The sequence below is a fragment of the Strix uralensis genome, chromosome 5 (genome assembly GCF_047716275.1).
Source record: "Strix uralensis isolate ZFMK-TIS-50842 chromosome 5, bStrUra1, whole genome shotgun sequence".
Lineage (NCBI taxonomy): Eukaryota > Metazoa > Chordata > Aves > Strigiformes > Strigidae > Strix > Strix uralensis.
In genome coordinates, this window is record NC_133976.1 from 17973505 (window position 1) to 17997612 (window position 24108).

At 33.8% G+C, this 24108-nt stretch overlaps 1 protein-coding gene across 2 annotated transcripts in view; it reads left to right on the forward strand.

The window, feature by feature from the left end:
- TBC1D22A (TBC1 domain family member 22A) overlaps positions 1–24108 on the forward strand; it is a 199412-nt gene that overhangs the window by 150903 nt on the left and 24401 nt on the right. Inside the window, exon 12 of one of the 2 annotated variants that reach the window (XM_074870048.1) lies at positions 9183–9278. The exons of the other annotated variant lie outside the window; for it this stretch is intronic. Coding sequence (XP_074726149.1) covers positions 9183–9278 — 96 coding nt within the window. The remainder of the gene's footprint in view (positions 1–9182; positions 9279–24108) is intronic. 2 annotated transcript variants of the gene reach the window in all.

A 24108-nucleotide genomic window follows, 5' to 3' on the forward strand; every position in this document is an offset into this window, starting at 1 on the left:
TTGTCTCTGGCAGTAGCAGGACCTTGGTTCTGTTGGGATCACTAACCGGGGGCAGGCTGGGATTCAGTCAGCAGGTGATGAGCTATTGCATTGTGCATTAGCTGTTTGTACTTCCTATTACTGTTATCGTTTTGTTTTGTTTTATTACAGTCACTAAACTGTTTTTTTATCTCAACCTATGAGAGTCTTCTTTCATCCCTCCAGCTCTCTCACACATTTCCCCAGGTCAGCTGCGTGGTGTTTGGCTGCTGGCCGAGTTCCAACCATGACATATGCTTTACTCAAATGACCAGTAATATTTCATTTAAGCATTCATTGCTGTCAAAATACCAACTTTTGTCCAAAAAGGCACACATGTAAGCCTCCATATCTGGAAGTGACATATATGACCTAAAGCATACTCAATGAGAGGATGTCTTTGAATTACATGTTGGCATTGTGTCAGTAAGCATATTCTTTTTATTTGTGGAGAAGTTAGCATTAAAGCCCGATAGTTGCTCATTCCGTTATTTAGATGTTTTTGTCTTTCAGTATAAATATGTGATATGTATTTGTACAGTTATTCAACTGATTTTTTCAGTTGTGAAGTGTTAAACTAACACTTTTTTTGTAGGTCTGCTTTGAATAATTAATTTATAACTTTTATTAAAGCTAATAATATGATAAAGCTAAAGCCAATTAATCAAACAATTATATGACTATTTCATTATCTTTGAAATCCAGGGGCTAAAAGCTCTAGTGGATGTCTTGAGCATGGATTATGTATTTCAGCAAAATGTGATAACCGATGAATATCCGCAGAAAAGGATATCACTGTGCTCTTTCTAATGAACAATTTCATACGAAAAGTTCAGCAATCCCATTGTTTAGAATAAAGGGATACATGTAAATGAGGCTAGTGCTGAAATTGTATTTAAACAATGCTGACAGTTTCTCTATTGTGTCTATTAATTAATTTCCCAGCATCAAGGTTCTCTGGGAATGAACTGCAAAAATAATTAAAATGGTACATGAGGTAAATAGTTTAGAAATTCGAAAGGTGAAATAGGGAATTAGTTTAGTAAATATTAGTCATACTGCTTATTTGTGCTCATTTGCCTTTTAAAAGCAGGGTATTCAGGAAATATGGTTCTGTTTTGATTCACATGATCTGCTGAAGTTCTGCTCACAGGTGGAAAAGTTGCCATATTCTTTTTTAATCAATGGTGCCTGGCCTTGTTTCAAATCAGTAGTCTGCTTAAAGCAGGTTCACATGTATGTAAAAATATTTTGCCTTATGGCAAAGTTCTTCAGAATTAAATCAGTTGCAGCGTATTTTTACTAAAGATCTGGATTTAGTTTGTGCTTTGTAAGGTAAATCATATCTTTAAGTAGAATTCTGTCACAACAAACATTTTTGGTTTTGGTGTTCCACAGCCTTGCTTTTTTCCACCACATTTTTGGCCAACTAATTGGTATCAAGTCACTTCTTGAGAAGTAATTTACATGTTTCAGATTAAATTAGTGATTTCAGATAGAATGAATAGTGTCTTAATTAGAAGGAAACCTCAAAACAAATTTCTTTTCAGCTGGACAATCATGTCTGAATAATTGAAGCCCAGCTTTAAACCTAACTTAAAATAAGAGAAGTCTTTGTAATAAATGTTCTTTCTATCATTGAGTGTAGATGAAGCAAAGATGAGATTTAAATTTTGTCTGTAAGTTTTCCCTCAAATCTACAATGTAACCTATTAAAGAAATAGTCTGCAGCTTTTAGAAAGTTGTTTTTTTCAACTTCACCTGTGCTGGGGGTGGGGGGCAACTAATCTGTCACTTTTGGTTTTATCCTCTGCAGATGTGAAGAGGCTTATCAACATGGGAAATTACAGAAAAGAAATCAATAAACTTTCTGATAGTTTGACTATGAATATTTCTTCTGTGTATATCTAGGTTATTTTCAAAGTAATTTTGGAAGTAAGTGTTGCAAAATTAATTGTTCTCCCTGTGTAGGGTTCAGTGTCACCTTGCATTTGTATCAAAGGCATTGTCCCAATAACTGCCTTACTCCACTTCCTTCTGTAAATACTCAATTGAGTAAGAAAGGACTATAATGGGGTTGCATAAGAAGCTCCATTCCTTTGCTAAGATCTAGCAACAGTCCTGTATGTGAAGGTAAAAAACCACCACCCGTGAGGAGAAAAATAACTGTAAAAGAAAAACACATTTCAGTATTGGATGTACCTCATCGAGTGAGAATTCACTTGACATCCTAGTCATGATGAACTCTTTAAAAACTTCATGATGAATTCTTTAAATGAACCAAATGAGAAACATTGAATTTTTTTCACCAGTTTATTCTGGAAAAGGTAGGACAAAAAAGTCAAATACACACTTGAAGTTAGTTATTTTTCATTCTGTTTGAATTGAACATATTAGCAAGTGAAGAGGACAGTAATTTAAACTCTGTTCTCAAAATCCAAGCTAATGTGCAAAGTTATGTGAAAGATGCTTCTTAAAACTGATTAATGGGAGACTGGATAAATCAAGTGAATAGTAATTATCAATAGCATCCATTTATATTTGATATTGATTAATAGTCTTACATTGAGTTTTGCAGGCCATATGGATCATTCTAACAGGGCAACACATTGATCCAAAAAAATTCTAGCAATGGTCTCTGTTCCTTGTGGCTGGGATTTCACAGTGGAGGTTTATATTGCAAGTCATCTTTTGGGAACTGTTGCCAAGTTGTTGTTGACTAGATCAGAGAGGCCAACTACTGAATTGTTATGAAAACTGATCTTCACCTAGTTTTCTGCATAAGTGCTCCAAATCTAATAGAACGTTCTAAGATAAATAATTTCTTTGAATGTTCCTAGCAGAAATAGGAAATGCGAACACAGTTCTTGTAAAGTTTTTTTTTTTAAATAGCTCTTCTATAAGGGATTTACAGTGAGCACTAAGTGTTGAGATAATAATTTTTAGATGGTGGTTTGGCTGTGCCAGATACTTCTGACTTGCTGTTGTGACTTGAAACTTAGTTTCCATTACAGATTTTAAAGTGCTATGAAATGTGTTTGGATCAGATTTGTCTTTAATCAAACCAACCCATAAATTTTTATATAAATTGATGGATGTTTGCATTAGAAAGCTACTTATAGGCCTTACCTATAAGTAAGGTTGTTTTTTGATTTGGGTTTTTTTTTAAAGCATAAATGTTCCATCTTTTTTACTGTGTTTTATTGTCAGATTAGATTCGGCTTAGGCAAGTACTGCTGGTCACTTACTGCTTTTAGGATCATCCCCTTGGACATGGTCATGATAAAATAAAAACAGTGATAGAAGACAATCCAAAATGTGCTAACTCAACCAAAATAAATGTTTTTAATAGGTATTTTTATATATAACTGTACGATACTTTTTAACATGTATCATGACTAAAGTTTACAGTTTTAGCACCACAGAATAGTCAAAATTTCGTTATATAACTGTCTGTAAAACTGAAAGGCAGAAGAAAGTTATGATCCTACATGAGTTGGTAGGCTGCTGTGTACAATGAAAATAGTTGAAATCCTTGAAGTATTCCAGTATCTTTTAGAATGACAAGATTTAGGCGACTTCAATACAGAGTTCTCTAAACTTAATCATAATACTCTTTTGCAATGAGTAAATATGACATTTTAAGAAAATCATTATTTTCGTAGTGAGAAACCACACCTTGCAAAGCTTTAAGAGCCAGTGAACATAATGCGCCAAGTTGGTGTAGCTTACTGAGATTGCTGAAAACAGTGAAGAAGGTTCTTCACTAAAGGTTATTAAAGAAAAAGCATGGCTGTGGAATTAAAGGGAATGCCTTTGTAAGGATAATAACTGTCTGAAAGATAGAAAACAGATGGTAGGAATAAGCCAGCAGGTTTCAAAATTAAAGGGAATTACATGTAATTCTTTTACAATTTGTGATGAGGCTTTAGCTGTTCGTGCTGAAATGATTGGAAAAGGGATATGGGAGTAAATGAGACAGCAAACTTTGCTACCACCACCATGTTATTCAGAGTAGTAAAGGTGAGAAGTTGACAGGAAGGAGTTGCAGGACTTCATGTTGCTGTAAAGAACTGAATAGTAAATTACAGGTGAAATTCCACATGTACAAATATAAAGTGATATTGTGTTTGTGAAACAATCCTAAGTCTACTGGTATAACTGGGCTTCAAGTTAGCTTTCTACACTCAAGCACAAGAGGAAAATATGAGCTCAGTAGCAGTTAAGAAAGAAAATGAAAAAAAAAAAATCAAAGGCTAGGAATTACAGCGAAAGGAAAGGAGAACAAAATATCATTATGCAGCTGTGAGAGTTACATTCTTTCTGCATCTTACATGCTATATATAGTTTGGACCTTATTTCAAAATCGGAAAAGTACAGGAAAGGATGCTTAAGAAGGCTCAGCAAAGATGGCAGAACTGGTATGTAAGGAACAGTGGAATAGACAAAAAAAATTCTAGTCTGCAAAAGAGAAGGAAAGATGAATGGACTGAAGAAAGTGAACAGGAAGTCATTGCTTATACTCTCTTTCAATGCAATCACTGAACAGCTTTGAATGAAATTAGCAGGTGTTGGGTTTAAAACAGACATGCTAACTAGCACACACTTGGGTTTTGTAATTCTTTGCCACAGGACTTTGTGATTACCAGAAAAGCTTACAGTTGCAAAAAACTTTGGGCAGATAAGACAAATCCATTAACATCTATTAAATGGGCATATTCTACAGCTTGTGTAAGGACATCTCTGAGCATGAAATCATTGAGAGTTGGAAGAGTGTTCTGGGGAGGTACCGCTATATGCTTGCACTCTTATACTCTTAGTCATCTGCTGTTGGTCATTCCACCAGGACCACTCCATGGTGTGCTTGTGCCGTGTTTCTTCTCAGACTGGAAGTCTGAGTCTCAGTTTTAACAGTAGATTGAGTCTGTGCCTGGGAAGTCAGAGTTCCTGGCTGATGGAAAAAGCAAATCTTGGAGGAGCAACCAAGGCATTCCACTTTCCATGATGATCCTGTGCTGGCTTCTTTCTCTTTTTCTGCTACAGATTGCCTGGATAATTTTGGAAAAAATACCTAAATGTCTTTACAGCTAAACTATCTGCTCTTTGTAATGTAGTAAAAATGGAGTTGCTTAAAGTTGCTTTATTCATCTGTAATCATTAAGTGTGTGGAAGTCCTTGTGTCGGAGCCATTATTTGCATGTGAAATGTGGTGGTTTAATACTTAACCCTGGTACAATCTCATAGCTTTAATCATTCTGAGTACTTCAGAAATAATCACATATTATATTTACTCCATCATAAAATATAATACCGTGAGATACTGCCCTCCTTAAATGCTGAAGTATCCAGGGTATGGGAGGCAGGTTAGACTAATCATTGATTTGACAATAATCAGTCTAGTCGTACAACAAAATTTGCATTCTTTCAGTGATTGTTTAATTCAAGAAGTTTAGGGAATGCAGTATAAAGAATGCCTTTCATTTCAGCTGCAGAGGAGATCCAGCATTTGCAGGGCAATGAGATATTTGTGATGTTAACAATCTAAATGATTTTTATTGGTAATGACAGATGGTTCTTAGATAATGTGCTCTGAGTCGTCTGTAATATGTTCAGAATAAGTCTTCTGGAAGGTTGTACATCTGTCTTGAGATCTTTTGCTAAAATATTTAAATCAAGGTCATTGTTTATATTTGATTTTAAATAGCTTTTAGCTGATAGTCTGCATTTCTGTACATTTAGAGATCAAACTGTTTGTAACTTCAAAAGCTACAAATGGAAAAGTATGATAGGTAGCAGGTGTTAGAAAAAGCAATTATACATTAGTGGTTTTACTCAATTTCCAAAACTGTCTAAAACTATCCATTGGAAATACTTTGTAGCCTAGACTTATCTCTGAAACATGATGGATTTTTAAATCTATAGGGGGATATGCATTTTTTCTCTAATGAATTGCATATTTAAACCTATTTGGTTTCATTTAAAAGAGCTGAAGAAAATTGTATTGAGGAAAAAAAAAAAAGTTGAACAGAAAAATCTCAAGAAAACTACAGGTTCTTATATACTTCCAGATTTTGTTTCTGCAATTCCTTAAAAACATTTTCAATTTCCACCATTGGAATTCTGGGGGTTTTTTATTTTAATGTTTAAGCCACTTCTCTTGACTTTCTGGCTATGGAGGAATTTTCTTTATTATGTGATAATAGAATGAAATCTTGGGCTTAAAATCAGAATCTTAGGTTATTATCAGAAAAAAGAATACTCTGATGATCTAATTTGATTAGCTATGTAATGTTTTTTTGTGAGTCAATGTGAGAGGGCAAAATAAAAAATTTTGCCAACAGCTACTGCAAATTGACTTTGAAAGTTAAAACACTGCTTTCAGACAGATTTCTTTAATCCTGCCCCCTTCTACCCTATGTTTTTCAAGAGCTTATATAAAGTTGAAGGAATGAGAAGAAGAAAGGAGGATTCGTATATATTAATACCAAACCAAGTTTCTTTCAGTTCCCTCTTTCTTGCTCATGCCATGTAATTAAAAAAAATGTAAATATTCAGGTAGGATAACAAATAATCCAATACATAAAATGTCCTGATTAATTGTTATTACTTTAAATGACATTTTCCTGCCTACAGATTTTTCAGTCTTCCTGCTTCTTCATCTGTAAAATAGTCTTCCTCTTTCTGAATCTCCTCTCAGCAGTATTTCTGTATTTTTCTTTATCTGTTCAGCAATCTCAATCTAGCTTTATTTGTCTCCGTACCATAACCATCATTTTTCTTCTTCCCTGCTTTCCCGTTTGATTGCAAATGCTCAGGCTGGTGCTATGCTCTTCAGTTACCTGCTCTTTGAAGTAGATCTAAACACAGATCATAGTTCACCAGGTAATGGTGAAGTGAGCCGGTTCTTACTATGCCAGAAAGTCTTCACCAGTGACAGCACATACTTCAGAGTAGGCTTCTGGAAAATGTGTTGATGTTTTCTTGTACAGACTGTTGAATTAGTCTTAAACACAGTCTATTTTCATTGGACATTCCTACCCTGTTTGCCTTCCAATTTTGAAGAAAGGTTGTCACTTTTATAAGATTATGTTCTGTATTCCAAAATAATAGAAACTTTTCATGTATGATTAGTTTGCTACTTGAAAGGACGTTTTCAAAATTCATGTTAAAACTGAGAAATTGGTTGCAGTTCAGTGCTGAGAAAAAATAGACCACACGTACTGTTTCTATATTTAATTTTAAAAATTTTTTAATATTTTTTCTCATTTTAGAGATGAAAATGTTATAAAATATTATCAAAGGCTGAATTTAAAAAATACTGCATGTTCTACAAATTTATTTACACAATAAATGAGGAAGAGGGTTGTTTTCTGAGAATTGGCTTTCTGCTTTTTTTAGAGTTGTGTTTGATTATTTAAATATTGCCACAATAATATCCGATATAAGTGGTGCCAGCACTTTGCTTACAAGTATGTCTTCTTGAGACATATCTTTTATATATTAACTTTCCATCCCAAGAGAAATGCCAACACTAAAGACAAAGATGTGCATTTTTGAGGAGGTTGGTAGTGAGTACATGATTCTGTAAAACTTCAATATTGTAAATTGGACTTTACTTTGATTTTTCTGATTAAGTCAAACTCTAGAGAGAAGTCTAGTTGAAATTACCATATACTTTGTCTGTCCTGGGATTTTACAATGCTATTGAAGTTATGTTATTCAAGTAGATTTTTTCCTAGAGTAAGAAAAATACCAGAGGATTTTATAATCAGAATCATCCCTTTCTGGTTCCGAAATTGACTAATTCCTATTTTAAGTTACATCTACACATTTAAACCTAAAACTTCTCTGAAATTATTGGCATTACCTCTTTTCTCAACTCTTACCGATTGGTGGACAGGATGATCTGCAGTTTCTGTAGCTGCTAACATGGTATTTGTATCAACCCCTTGTAGTACACTATACAATTCTACCAGTCAAGGGTAGAGGATAAGGAAAAGTAGTAGGAGGAGAATATTTTTCCTTCTCCACTTGTGGTAGCAGTGAGGTTACTTCATTGCACTGTTACAAATGTTATGTGGAATATATTAAATAGCATGCTCTTCTAGGTTAAATAGCAGTGAAACAGATATTTTATCATGTTATGTTTTACATAAGAAGTTCTTTCAGTTCACTTTACTTGAGCAGAATACTGTATTTTTCTAAAGAGGGAACTGCAGTTTTGAAATGACCAGCAGATAATATGAAAAAAAATTTCTCTACTTTTAAAGCGCTACAGCTAGATCTTATAAATTATTTAGATATCAGCATTTAAGTATCCCTACATTTGTCAGATTATGTAGCTTAATTTTATAATTATTATTTTAAAATGTTATTTTAATGAGATTTTATGTAGCATTAGTTCACAGTCATCACATCGATAATTAAATATCATAATTATATTTTTCAGTTCTCAGTGGTATAGAAAATAGAATCTAAGATTAATTTGGTAATACAAGAAAACTTAGTGAAGTCTTTTAAAAGTAGGATCAGAAATTTTTCTAAACTCTTAGGTATAGATAAAATCTTAATTTCTAGTGGGAGTTTTATAGTGACCAAATCTGCTGTCTTGAACTGGAACAGAAAGCTATAGATCTGAATACAAATTGAGTTGTAAATGTTTCATAAATGTAAATTTACAATCAGTAAATATTTTCTTTAGTAAAAATGTCTAATTCAGTCAAATGTAGACCAAGTTGTATATTTTTAAAATGCTTAATAATTGCCTATAGCAGAATTTATAATTAAAAAGCTACTAGTAGTAGTAGAGCTTGCTCTTAATAATGGAGATGAAGCACATGTTCATGTCACAATATTGAGTTAGACAGTAAAGTATTTCATGCCAGATACAAGCTAACGGATAACATCAGAAATGGAAAACACATCTGACAAGAATGAATTTAAATATGAGAAATGGATGCATACCTCACCTTAATGCTTATTACAGATAATAGCTATGAATATGTTTGGCATAGATGAAATGCAAACATGTTTGTGATACAAAGAGAGATATTTAGCTGACATTTATAGTTAGTAGCGAATGCCATAAAAATACAGTTGGGTTATAAGGTGATCAAAAGTATTATTTGTGTATTGAGAGGATGATATATTTTTATTTTTTCTAGTCTGAACCAGAGGGTTTTTCTCACTTCCACTTGTACGTCTGTGCTGCCTTCCTTGTCAGGTGGAGGAAAGAGATCCTGGAAGAGAAAGATTTTCAAGTAAGTGAAGGGGTTATTTTTCAAGCACAGTGTGGTATTTATTAAATTTAGCTTCCTAGTGTTACTTGGGGATGAATTTATGACAAAATGGTAGCAGTTGCAGCTAGACTGATGGTGTCTGACTGTTTGTTAGAGTTGCTCCAAAACTGTTAGATCTGAAGTGATGGACTATAAGCAGTAGGAGATGTATTTTCTTTGTCCATTCTGGAAAAAAAATGCTGTTTTAACTGAGACAGACTTTGAGACGATGATTTCTGGAGATGCTGTTACAAGGAGAGCCTTGGTATTTCACAAAGAGATAATCTGAAAAGATAACTGGATTTTTTTTTAATCTTAAATGCATCACTGAAGTTATTTATTTATAATTCCTCATCTGGATAATAAAACTGCACACTCTAACAAGGTGATGTTCATTCTTTCAAAAAAGCTAAGCAAGCAGTCTTTTAAAATAAGGAGCCTGTTTTTCAATAGGAAATAAAAGGACTATAAGAGTATTTACTTCAGGTCTCTATGTTTAAAAAACCTTAGATTTTTCCAGCAAAGAGCATATCAGGGAGTTGTTTGGAATGGGATTTGAATATGGTAAATAGGCAAATCATTTTCATACCCCTGTAGAAGTTCAGTTATGTTTGTGAACTGGTGACAATTCACTTTCATATAACTATTTTATATTGAATATTACCCTATGATACACATGCAGTGCTTGAAAGGCATTAAAGTCCTGTTTGCAGGCTGGCTGTAAACAAATCATGTTGCAAAGCCCCCACCATTGCCTGCCTCAGGGAAATGGCCCGTTACCAGCTTATTTTCTCTCCATCTGACTGAACTCTGTTGCCCTGTACAAATGAACCATTGTGTAAATTTGTGTATGGCTTCAATCTATTTTATCTTTCTTCATAAAACAATTTATTCAGAGCACTCTTAACTGTTGTTGCCTATCTTTGCAATAAATAAATGCCTAAGGGCACAACATAACAACTTTAATTTATACTACCTGCTAATACTGTCAGGTTTTCTTAATTTATGGTATTTTGTCAAAAACAACTTTAATGTTGGCAGCCATGCCTCTCAAGTACGATTGTTCACTGTTAATCCTTCCTATTAAATTTTTCTTGTTGATTTCCTGCACCAAAGTTCATAATTTCCCCCTCTCTACCAAATTTATTACAACTATGTTTAAAGTAAATAATAATCCCAAGGTATAATACTATGAAGACTTGTTTTGTTCTCCTTATATATGTTCATATTTGTTTACTTATTTAATAATTAAGGTATTTCTTTATGGTTTAATTTCTTTATAGGCTATGTAAACCAGACTATAAAGTACATAAATCAGGAACACACTGGAACACGTTTATCAGACTGCTTTATCTTGCTTACCACACAGAAATGGAATTAGTAATTTTGAGGATCTGTAGACTAGTGCTAGTTCTAACACTATCATATGTTATCACTAAAAGGCTTGGCCTTCTTTATTGAGTAACACGACCTTGTAAAATGACTAAAGTGTTATCAATTCTCCCAATAATGCTTCTCTCCCACAGGCAAGAATAAAATCCATTATTCTTCTGCTTTGTTAATAATAGCTGTAGACCATTGACAAATCTTCAAAGTAGTAGCTCAAGTAATAGCCATGTAAAATACTTCGGAAAATTGGGAAGTTCAGCATGTGCTGTTGGAGTACTCTGATTGCATTGAATTCACATTATTGAGAAGTCATAGCTATAGTACATTTTGTACTGAAATTTATTTGTTCTGTAAACTCTATCAAGAATCATCAAAACATGCATCCAGTCATTTCTTTTGCATATTGTGTGTTGTATTTGTTTCTCTGCATATGACAGAGGTAAGGGAAATCTCTTCTAACTGTAAATCAGAGGGCCTGGTTCTTTAGTACTAGCTGTGAAAACTCACACTCTTCTTTTACATGCCTGTTTGACCTCTTTAAGTAGAATTAAAAACCTCACAGGAATTTTAAGGCAGAATAATTTCCCCAGAACATCAGATGTGGTGATGTGGCATATGAGACCCCGAGCAGGTTTTGAATCAAAGACCAGTTTTAAAGGACTTGGTTATGCAATACTTTTTTCTTATTATTTGATGTAGTGTATTATTAGTAATGTTAAAGACAGGATGATGATAGAAAGTAATCTTTGCTCTTGACATTTGTTTCCATTCTTTTAAGCATGTCTTGCTGGAGCCTAAGCAATCAGTAAAAGTATAATGTTTATTCTTCCTCATATTGTTGTCCCTCAAGGGGGGTCGTTTACCTGATGTGCAATACACCGATATACACACAGAGCAGAGGTATTTATTTATTCCATGTCTGCGCAGAGTGGGGTGTTAGGTGGTAATTCCACAAAGCTAGCACACTGCACAAAAGAACTTCACTGTATTTATACACTTCAGTTTACATGAACACTCATTTACTGTAATGACCATTGGTTAGTTTCTTATCACTTTGTCCTTCATTGGTTAACAACATGCCTCGTCTCAATTTAAAGTTACAGTGTCTTTTAATTCTTCTGTGCAAACTCAAAGCAGGGGGGGCACATCTTCTTGATCTTAAATTGAGTCGGTGGTCACAGTCTCCCCCACACAGCCTTCCTCTTTTCCCCAGTTACTGCTGATTTTTTTTCTCAGACAACCATCTATCTTGTGGTGCCTACTGGGGCAGAATGATCCCCTCCTATCAATCTTTTTAAAGTTAACCAGGCATGCATTGTTTATACAAAATTGGAGTAACTCACTCCTTTATCTTCACGTTCCTTCTTTTGATCACAACACTTTTAAACTGGTGACTTACCCTGTCATTGTTCTATTTACAAGTTTAGAATGAGCAGGGTAGAAAATATCCTAGAGACATCAATATGAACAGATTAATTAATAGATTTATATACCAAATGTTCAGCCCTCCATGATAATAGTTCCTTATTACAGACAGCATGTGTGTGGTTCTTGTTTAGGGGGTTTTTTGTGTATTGTATAGCAGAGAAAAATTTTGCAAAGAAAGGAGTTAGGCTGGCTGGACTAATACTACAGAGCGATACAACCTGAAAACTACTTGGTAGTTGGTTTACATCTATGAAATTAAATATTATGGTATTGACAGAAATAAATTTTGATGAGGGAAATAGAGGAAGAAATAAATGTTCCAACTTGGGCCTCCAAATGTTCAAATAATCAGGTGTATATATTATAGGTATACATGTATATAAATAAACAGGTATATACAAACTTGTAACACAAGCATATAGAACTGTGATGATGCTAATCCCACATTTTTCATGTTTGAAAGAATGTAAGAAAATAATTTTCTCACTGTAAGATGATAATCAAGTCATGATAGAAGTTGTCTTCATTTTAATCTATTTGAACAAGTTATTGCTCTCACTGCCATCTATTTGGTCAAGTATAAGATATCAGTGTAGACCTCCTCTGAAACATGAGATTTTCAGGTTAACATAATTTTTAGCAATAGACAAGTGAGGAGAAAGGTGGTGCTTTATATAGAAATCCAGAGTAATTTACACCGTTATTTGTAGAAGTTGTCCCCTGTTTCTGCCTTATGAAAACTGACATCTCTTGACTTTCCACAGATTATTCCATACCACTTGTCCATTTCATGTCCTTAAAAATTGTTCCTGTCTGACTACTGTAAAATACAGTACACTGGAGAACAAAGGCCAATTATTTCAAACTGCAGTGTCCCAAGAGAAAACACTTGATTTTAGGAAGCTGGTGAGGGGGGGAAACGTCAAATGTTTTTGTTTAGCTAGGAGTTTATAGTTGCTTACATTTTGTCCTGCTTAACAAAGGTATCAGTATCCTTCCTGGTAAGCTTTGATCCTGTTTTAAAATTTGCTACTTCATGCAATGAGCTATGTGGTGCAATGCTATGTAATAAGGGCAAAAATTATTACATGCAGTTTTCAAATTTCCCAGGGTCACTTTTTGATAGCAGTGAAACTATACCGCTATGTTTTCAGGTAGACATTTTAAATATTTCATACCCGTGTATAATGCAAATATTAATATTATTGAAAAGAATGGTATTGTTTCAGTTATAGTTAGAGCTTGTTATTGTCATGGTTCTCACTCCTAGAGAGACAGAGTCTGCTTTAACTACATAGGATGCTCCACAAACCCAGGTACAGAAAGCTAGTTTGGGTAGCTTTGTAGCTCTATTCATACTTCAGATTAGCAGTTTTTATTTCACATGTAGGGGAACAGAGAACACAATGGGCAGACAGTAAATGGAAGACCTTTTAATCCTGACTCAGATTTTCCTTTGTAACTGATGTGATGTTTTATAGGATCGAACAGGTCATTCTTGGTTTATGATATTTCTGTTGATTGTATAAATGTTCTGTGTTAATTTCACTGGTTCCATACTAGTGTCAGAAAAAAATCAGTAAGTTAATATAGATAAAAATATAATGGTTTTGTTAATGTGATAAAGTGTGAGTTGTGATGTGAATGCAAAATGTGAAATTCATTTAATTTCTACTATCTAAGCTTAAGTAATTAAAGGCGAAAGTAATAAAGACCTTTCTATTCATTAGCATGTCTTAAACTTTGACTTAACTGTTATTAATTTTTCTAACTACAGCCATAATTCCAAAATTCTCCTGAATTCTTGAGAGGTGTGAATGGATGATACTGTTAAGTGATAAAATATCCAAGCATGACTTTGAGCATATTTAGAATTAAAATATTAGTAGAAAATATGGCTGTTGAGTTTAATGGTGTCATGTACAAGATATCTGAAAGATTTCTAAGGAAACAGGACTTTAGGAACTAGATTCATCTGTCAAACTGAATATAAGCTAATAGTAATGTTGGACTGATACAGGTTTAACTATTAGAGATTTAGTCCAAATTTTCCATTTAAGTAAGTTATCATCATGTTGACATAGCCGAGCTATAAAAATATATTCAATATGTTGTGGTAAGGAATCTGTCTTGCAGATTTTTTCTTCATGATCTAGATGATACAAGCTTTTCTGTCTGTCTTAACAGACATTTTCACCCATGCTGTCATCAACTCACTTCTTTATTACTGCAATGTCCTTTTCTTTGGCTTTGACAAATGCATTTTTGCTTCATTTATATTCACCCAGACTGCAAAGAAGCTGTAAAGATCATTTTTCAGTCCATCATTTTTTCTTGCTTTGCATCTCCTTTAGCTCCCTTTCCTTTACAGCACCAAGGAAAACTCAAGACGCTTTCTCTTTCAAGGCCTTTAATGGACTAATACTAACACCTTCGTGTCATCTCATATTCAGTGTTGAGATGCTGACTGCCAGTTTATCAGCCAGTGATGACATCCTCATCACACACTTGAGCTTGCAAGACAGTATCTGTGCTATCACCCAGGTTGACTGTCTTACTTAAATGGAGCACCTAATGCAGATATTCAGTTACTTTCCTCTAAATCCTTATAAAAGTTCTGTTTTTCTGCAATACCCAGAATAGATTTGACAGGTAGGCTTGAGTCTATTAATAGCACTTAGAGTCACATTGATTAGCTTTGTGTTGCTTCTTTTTACTTTTCTCTCAATTTGTTGTCCCTTGTTTTATACTTGAGCCATAAATTCTTCGGGGTAGTGACTACCCTTTATTCTGATTTATGTAATCTTTAAAATAATGATACTGTAATCATTATTTTATATAAATGCTAGAGAGTAAGCCTTATTGACCACATGACCAAAATGAATGTGTGCACAATTGTCTGTCCTATTAAAATTTAGATGAATGCTCTTATTTTTTTCAAATGTTTAATTACGGTGAAGTATTACAAGCTAATGTTAGTTCAAATAATAATGTGAACCACTATCTTTCTACATCATCTGATCAATAAAATTTTAAGGAAAATCAGGTTATTGTTATTATTTATGTAAATGTTTATGCCTTATGAAGCTGTTGTCACATTTATTCTTAGATTAAATTTTAGGTTTTGTATATCTTAGTTTTAAGATGGATTCCTGTTTCAAAGGATAGTGAAACATTTTACAGTGGCTGCATTTGAATGAAAGGCAGATACAGGGTGGCTTTGAAGTGCATCTTTAGCTTAGTGATGGAGTGAGCATTGTCAATACCTTTGGTTTGTTTTGCCTTTCCTCTCCTCTTTAATAATCACTTAATTAGAATCAGTGCAGGGTTAGAAGACTCACTACTACCTACCACTTTTCCTAAATCTCAGCTCACTTGAATACTCTGCCCCCTTCCTTCATAAGAGAAGGCCCAGGGTAATATCTTCTGATTTATGGTAAGAATACTGATATTTCAAGTCTCATTTAGCACATGAGCTTGCCCTTTTAGTCTTTTTCCTCATATTTGTCAGCATTTTTGGGGTGTGAAAACAATTGTTTCTACCTGTGGTCTGTTTTCTGCCTATTAGGTTCCAAAGTTCCTGAAGCTTTATGTTATTCCCTGAAATAGAGTAATAGTTCTCTATTTTTATGAGTGAACCCTTGACATCTAAAGGTTACTGGCTTGTGTTACTTCAGGCCTAATGTCAAATTTTAAAAAAACCCAAACAAAACAGATTGTCTTTCTTGCAGAGGATTTCTCACCTATATTAAATGATATTAATATTGAACATGAAAGTCTGAAATGATCAGAACAATTTAAACATGGAGCTATTGAAAATGCTTGGGTTTCTTCCCTAGAAATGTTTTCTAGGAACATACAGGTGATAAGCAAATTGTCTCCTTATTTCATTCTTGGACTGGTCTGTCAGTTTTCTTCATTACAGTATTACAGACTTTGTATACACTCACAAAGGAGTCTGTAGCTTGCATTTATCAGCGTTTGGACTGTTACATTTATTATATTTTTTATTTCACTTTTCACATGAAAACATTTATTTTAAAGTAGATTCTTGTATGTGAGCTAAAATCACTTGAAAGAGAAGGTTTTAAAGAAAGACAAATCTGAATCTATACACCTGTCAGAGTGTGTCTTTGCTACAGCTGCGCAAGTTAAATAATGTAACTTTGCACCCTAAAAATGGAATTAGTAGATGGTTGCAGAGGCAACTGAATAACAAGATGCTTGGAAGACAAGTTCAGTTCATACTGCTGTCTGCAAGAGTTACAGACTTTAGTTTAAAAAGTTTAATATTAATATTCTTCCTAGTGATTACCTACTGTAGAAACATGTCATATATCAGAAACATGATTTTATATCATCTGTTTATGCCCAACTACAGTAATACAGGTTTCCTTAATCTTTTGTGATCTCATTCCTAGTTTATGATGTGAGGTTTTAAATAGTTACTTTTTCTCCATTAAAGTACAGGAATTCTCACTTCATATGATATGATGCATAACTAATAAATACATTTTTAATTTAGCTTCTTGGTGTGTACTGTGCTAGAAATTTAGTTCCCATTGCTACTGCAGTAAAAGTAAATGTTTCTCAATTTAAAAAAAGAAAAAAAGTTTCTGAACCAATTAGTTTTCTGACCAGAGGACTGTTTACCCCTCTTCCCTGTAAACTCTATGATTAGATGGTTTTCTGGTTCTCAATCCTGTGCCCTCACTCTTCTGTGTATAGAAGCTAACAGGGTCTTTTCTGTGAATATATCAAAACCTGTAAAGAGTTAAGGACTGTGAACATGGAAATCTTTCTAACTTTAAAGAGCCTGACTACTAACATTGCTGTGATTTTATTCCCTGCTGTGACCACTTTTGGAATACATTCAATATATTGTCATTTGTTGCAAGAAACTGGAAACTCTGCTCTTTTAGACTTTGAACATCATAGCTAGCAATCTAAAGAGGCTGCTGCTTAATCTCAGAGTACTGGTGGTAGATGACTGGGATCTAGCACTGTTGTATCATTTATATTCAGAAGAGCCAACTTACAATAATAAAATTATTGACATTATTTTTGCATGCAAAGAGCTTAATCAACAGAGAATGAGGTTGACTGGTAAAAATTGCATCTAAATACAGTCTTGTAGGGGAAAAAACATCAGGTGTGTCCATTGGTCCTGACTTCAGCTGTTGCAGTCTCAATTTAACTGCTCTGTTAACAAGCCTACTCAGCTTCATCAAAAGCTCTGCATCTTTTGATTACCATGAATATCCTGACTTGATCACCACATGTGATTATATTGTAAATTAAACACAGAGACATTTTATCATACAGTCTTAGAAATACAGGTTTTGTCCCATAGAAATTATTATCACAAAATTTTAATATTAAACTAAAATATGATGGATAGACCTAATGTCATCCTTCTTTGAACTTTGAGAAACTAGTGGTGCATGCCTTGTACTAGGAAGAGGAGTTGCCCTCTGTCTCGAAAGATATTGGAAGATTCTGACCAGTTTATATAGTACGCTAAAAATTATGTAAGAAGCATCAAAAAGGAAATAAAACTCCCAACACTACCCTCTCTGAAGCTTCAGTGTGGCTTTCTGTGATACTTTTTCTTCTGATGAGACTGTAGGCCTATTTGGCCTATTTTATACATTGTTTTTCCTCAAAAGCTTGGCTTTAAGTGTGCAAAGCTGAGAATAGTAATCATAAAAAAAACCCCCAAACCAAAACAAAGAAACAAAAAAAAAACCACTTTGGATTTGTATTTTATTCAGCTAGCGATGTGCATATTTTTATACCTAAATTCATCTCTTTCTTTCTTTTGCTTGAGTTTGTAGGCCAAGAGTTCATAGCAATAATACATTACTCATGCCTGACTCTTAAAAATAGTACTTAACTTATCTCTAGTAACACAAATTTTGGGTCTGTATCTGAATTTGAAATCTGCACATCTGTTTCTGTTGCCCTCTTTCCATCCAGCTTCCTCTCCCAGAAGTCATAGTTACTTCTCAATTTGGAACAACTGTACATAATAAAATTGCAAGTTATAGTACAATGATATTGAATTGCAAGTAGCTTCAATATGTATATTCAATATATATATATATTTGCTGCTGAAACTCAGAAGTTACTCTGTACTATGAACTAATCTAATGTTATCAGATAAATCACAGGAGTCAGTGAAAATTAAACCTTGCTCTTTTCAAAGCGAATGAGCAAAAATAGAAGTCCTTTGGTAGTAGATTTAGCTGCTTATGGAAAGAGGTAAATACCGAATTACTGCATCAACGACTTACCTTGGGAGAGCCCTCTAGTTTTTAACAGACCCATCTTCTACTCTAGAGAATATGTTTTTTTAAAAAATCATTTCTACTAAAATAGGATTGCCAAAACAGAAAGAAATTTTCTAAATCCCCGCTGAAGGAGTCTGGCTCTACAAGGCCAGCATACTATATCAGTAGGACTTCTCTTCTTGGGAATGCAGCATGAAAAGTAGAAAAGTGGAACCTTGGTGGTAAGAAACAGGACAAGGGTCTTCAGGTTTTAATATTGATATAAATAAAATAAATATATTTTCTTATTTTTTTCGTCTTTTATAAATATTTGTAATTGTAGTCTTTATTATGAGTGTTGAGATTTACTAACTGTTTTCATTTTCACCCTAACCTGATGATTGTTATTACTGTTATTACTCAGGAGTTTGAAAGATATGAAAATCAGGGTACTGGGATATAGTAACGAGTGCCTCTTTACCCAGCGCATTAATTGAGAACATCTTAAAGGGAACAAGGTATATCGCTGTAAAAGCTGCAGTGGCTGTTTTTAGATGAAATGTGTAAGAGGTAAGAAGAATACAGGGAATTGTTTTCCAGCAATTGCCAGCTTCTTTTTCTTGCAAGTAGGTGGGGAGTATGCTTGAAGAGCAAGGGTCTTAAGAAGTCTTATGTCACCCATCAGAACAATTTGGAGACATATTTGACTCATTACATTTGTTTACTAATTTAAAAGGGATATAGTAATTTATAATCCCGAGTACTGTGTTTTTTCCTCCATGTAAATGTTCATACCATTTGGAAAATTGGACTTACACAGTGTTTTTCTAGTTCCAAATTAAGTTACTATTTGCATAGCTTGCTTTTGTAATAGTCAGGGAATACGTTGCAATTTTAGATGATGCGTCAAATTAAAAGGTTCAAGTGTGAACACTGGAAGTGCAGTTTTGTGCTTAGATTTCATGTGCAATACACAGCAATTCATTAACTTCTACCCCTTCCTTCATGCAGAACAGAATCTTTGACAACAGATTTAATGTATTTGACAGCTGAGTTTGTAATACCATCTATTAGTACAACCAAGTTGTAACTGTTTTTTTCTCTGTTCTTTAAAAAGAACAAAGCAACTATATGACAAAATTAGCAGTCATTTGTATTTACTAAATCAATTATGTACTACATCAGCTAATATTTGTCTTCCTTATTTTTCAAATATTAATCTTTTAAGTAACAAAGATGTTAACCAGGTGCATAGTTCAGTACAAATATTGTATGTAGGTATGATTCATGTTACAGAGATCAGTTAGATTGAGAATGGGTTACGTTATGTAGTTAGGCTTAAGGTTTAATGAAACAAAGCCAATCCTGTGATCCAGGTCTAAATTAGAAATAAAGTCAATTTAAATTGCATTTGTAGTCAGTGGAAAGACATGAGTGTGAATCAGTAACTTCTGGTCTCCCCCTACCCTCTGCAAATATTTATTTCACTCTATTAATTACGAAGGACCATGGCATTGGCAGACATTAGAATTAATCTGTTAAATGTCTACATTTAGTGGTCTGAATATTGAATAATCTTTGAAGATTTCCTTGAAGATTTGAATGTCTCTTTGCAAGCCCAAATATTGTTTTCTGTGCTGACTGTTACCAGAGACATTGTCAGTAAGGAGGAGGGAGGGAAGCTCTTAAGCCTCCAGGAGCAAATCCAGTGGAGACTGCTAAAGAGAGGTAGGAGATACTGAACATAATTCTGCTAGTAAAACTTACTCTTGTATGGAGAAAAACTGTGGAGCATAGTGTTTATACAATCCATATTTCTTGAAAATACCTTTAAATTCTGAACATTTTCATGGGAAAGAAAAGGTACATGTTTATTTGGCATGCGTTCATTCTTCGGGGCAGTTATTGACTACAAGAGCGTCCTGAGCTCTTCCCCTTTGTGTGCAGCTCTATTTTTTCATAATTACTATTATTCGAGTTTAAGGAATTTAGTATTATAGCTTTGAATACAATATGGTTTGGTGGAAAACACATCCATGTAGTAGTAATAGGAAAATGATTTTCAAATGTACAAACAATAAAATGCCTAGTTTCCTCTTCTGAACATGTTACTTTTAACCCTTGTTTAGTAGTGAATTTTATCCCGTTACTGTAACCGAGTGAACATTTGAGTGCATTTTTATTTTACTTATAGTTATTCCGTAAAATCATAGTATGCATTCTGTATACTCTTGCCAATAATTGATTTAATGTATTTTGTTGGATAACCTTTCCCTTGCTACCTATTTCCTATAGTCACTAATTAGCAGAGCAACGTAAAAAAGGGTATTACCAACGTATCACTTGGTCCCTGACTATCTACCATAATAGTCTCTTCAGAATCAGAGTTTCTCAAGGAAGGAAATATAGAGGATTACAAAAAACAGAGGACATGGAGAGTTACCTGAACGTAGAGCTTTAGAGAGCATTCCAGTAACAGTGGCATAGTAATAATTTCTTTCTCAAACTTTGGGTACTGTGAAACCTGTAGGATCCTAACACTTTAATCTTGTAATGCTGACTACCTTGTTACATATCTGCAAAGTTCTGCAGTTTACCAAAATCTTTATTTCATTCTACTCCCTGAAAATTGCATATTTTGAATGTGATTATGTTGATCTCATTAACCTTACAATGCCATTGGTCAGCTTTTCCTGTTTGCCCCAGGAATTAATTATAATTTTTTTAATGGAAATTGCTTGGTGAAATTTGTGCTAGATTAAGTGCTTTTTTTCTCTATGTTTTCATTAATGTTGTTGTTTTAAGTGCAGGAAAATATTTAATATGGCTTTATGTCCCTTACTTGATTGTTTTTGTTGAAGGTTGTCCTTGCAGAATGAACTGGCACTCAATAAATAGACTCAGATGTGGCAACAAAAATAAATAACAAATGAAAATTTTTGGAGTGAATGAGACTGGCCTGAACTGAACGTAGTGTAATCATTGTTTTAAAGGAGGTTTCTTTATGAACACTGTTATAGAATCTCTAGTTTTTGGATCCATATATTCTGCTAAGTTGCTAAAGCATTCACTCATAAGATATTTAATGATTGATAACAATATTTTCCTGAGGTGAAGAGCAGTACTTGGACTTTTGCCCAAGTCTGCATATTCTGAAAATCTGGAAAGGACAAAACGTTGCTGTGGTTAACTGATGCTGGATTTTGTAGCATATTGTAGTGGTGTGGTTGGACTAAACTACAAAGCAGAAATGATGCAAGTGTCACTCACTGGACCTATGGCAATCATATAAAGTGATTTGAGAAACTCTACAAGTTTCTGTCTTGGTCACTATATCTAATGGTAATCTATGCTGAATTATACTTCTCAATAAAAGACTCAGAAGTGATTACAAAAAGTAAGATGAAATTCTATAGCAGTTATTTTACAACAGTGTAATAGAATTGCAAATTACTCATGGTCATCCGACTGAGATCAGAAAATAATTTTACAATGCTTTTTCTAATGTGGGTTACATGTTCAGTGTTTGGTTTTTTAAACAGCACTGGAGATTGTTACAACTGTAACTGTACCCATATGTATTTTATGTTTCTCTACATTATTAGGATATTATACAAGGCGATGATAGGTTTTTTTAAAAAAACCCAACAAACTAATAAAGTTTGTTCCAAGATAAAGATGATCCACAGTTTTGTTATGTTCAACTACAGAACATAAGGGCAAAATGGGTTAGCAGATCTGTAGTGTTCAGAAAAACACATATCATTAATGCTCTTAGTGTGCAAACAGTACAATGAGTCCAAATTTATGAAAATGTAATATTGTCCTAGAATTCATAAATCAGTAGCTTAATCAAAATCAAGTTGGTAGGAAACTTCCCCCGCCACCCCCCACCCCCACCCCCCACCCCCCCCGACTCTTTAATCACACATGAAGAGGAAAACAAAACCTCTTTAGGGACAGAGGACTCTTGACAGTCTCTAACAAATCTAGTCATTGTGTCAATAAGTTTATTTAAATAACTTACTAAACTTTTAAAATTATGGTTTTGACACAATTTTGTAATTACATGTGAGAAGCTGGAATGGTTTAGTTCTGATTGCATCTAAAAATCACATTGTATGTCAGAACTGCAATAGAATTCTATTTCCTTTATTCTAGAAAAAAAGAATATGATGAAAAGTATATACATAAAATACAACGGGTATGAAGAATATAATTTGTTTAATAAGCCTTCAGGAAAGATGCAAGAATAAGGACTGATTTTTGTTCACTTATCCATAAAGTAGATCCTTGATAATCCTCCAGGTCTTTGGATCGCTTTAAGTGAACCAGAATAATAATTCAGTTTTGGCTTCAGTTGAGTTATTTGACAAATTCAACTCACCACTTTTACTAAAAGCTACTGTCAAAGAGTTAAATTGTACAAGGAGAGAAAAAAGGCATAGTCTTTTGAATATTTTGAGTAGGACCTCAGGGATCCAGATGCATGCTGCTGTTACATAAATACAGTCATACTTCTTTTCAAAGCATATTCACTTGGGCACATTAAGAATCAATAATATATAAGTTCAATAAATAGGCTTCAAAACCAACAATGTTTTGCAAATATGCAGAGCAATTCAAGTATAATTTGCAGAGTGTTTTACCAAGATGTGAAGGTTTTTCTCTTTCTATTTTATAGTTGAGGCTAACACATATCATTGTTAATACTGCATAATAAAATTCTGGCAGAAAATGAGATGGAAAAGCTGAGCTGAGGTTTTTACATCCTTATTCTGGTATCATCCCTGTTTTTAAAGCGCTGTTTCATTCTGGATATGCTGTTCTTAGCTGATCTTAAGTGAACATCAAAACCAGATAAGACTTTCTACCAACAGAAAATGAAATTGCAATCAGAAATTTTAGGACTGGCAAAACTTCAAAGGTATAAAATATCCATTCATGTTAAAAAAACCCCACAACAAAACCAACCAAAACCATCCAAACCAGAAAAGGTTGCCTATGCTGTCTATTTGGTAAAAAAAACAACTGTCCTTTTTAATGTATTCATCTATATACCTTCCAACTATGATTTGTGCATTGAAACAGCACATAATGTGTTACTTTCCATGACATTTGAATTATCACCTTTTAAAAGAACAGTACACTTCTTGGAGCTGGAGGGGATTTTTGATTCTTGCAAATCCCATTGGATGTTCTTATCAGTCCAGATTTCATTTTTGCTACATTACAATTGTGCTGTATCTTGAATGGCTTCATCATAATTACTTCTTTCTCAGAGTAAACATTGAGTTTGTCTTTATTGCAGAATTACCATATTTTGTCTTCAGTAAAGTTGCCTGTCTTAATTTGAGCCTTAGGATAAAAATATCTACATAATAGAGGACATTTACTGTAGAAAAGTAATGCCAGACTATCAGTGTGTCTACAAATTATACTGAAACTAATTCAGCTAAGAGTAATGGAGATGAATACCAACAGAATTGAGAAAGTTGACCAAGAGAAAATGACTAATGCTGGAAACATGAAATTGGAATGTGTTTTAACATTTATTTTGTAATGCCCATTTCTACATTTTTCTTCATATGATTGTATATAGTCAATCTTTATTTTCACAGAAGAAGATAAAAAGTTAATCTCTGACTCAAAATATCTAAGAACTCAGTTGAATTCTGTGCTTTCTCATTACTGACATTACATACGCCATTAAAAACCTGCTG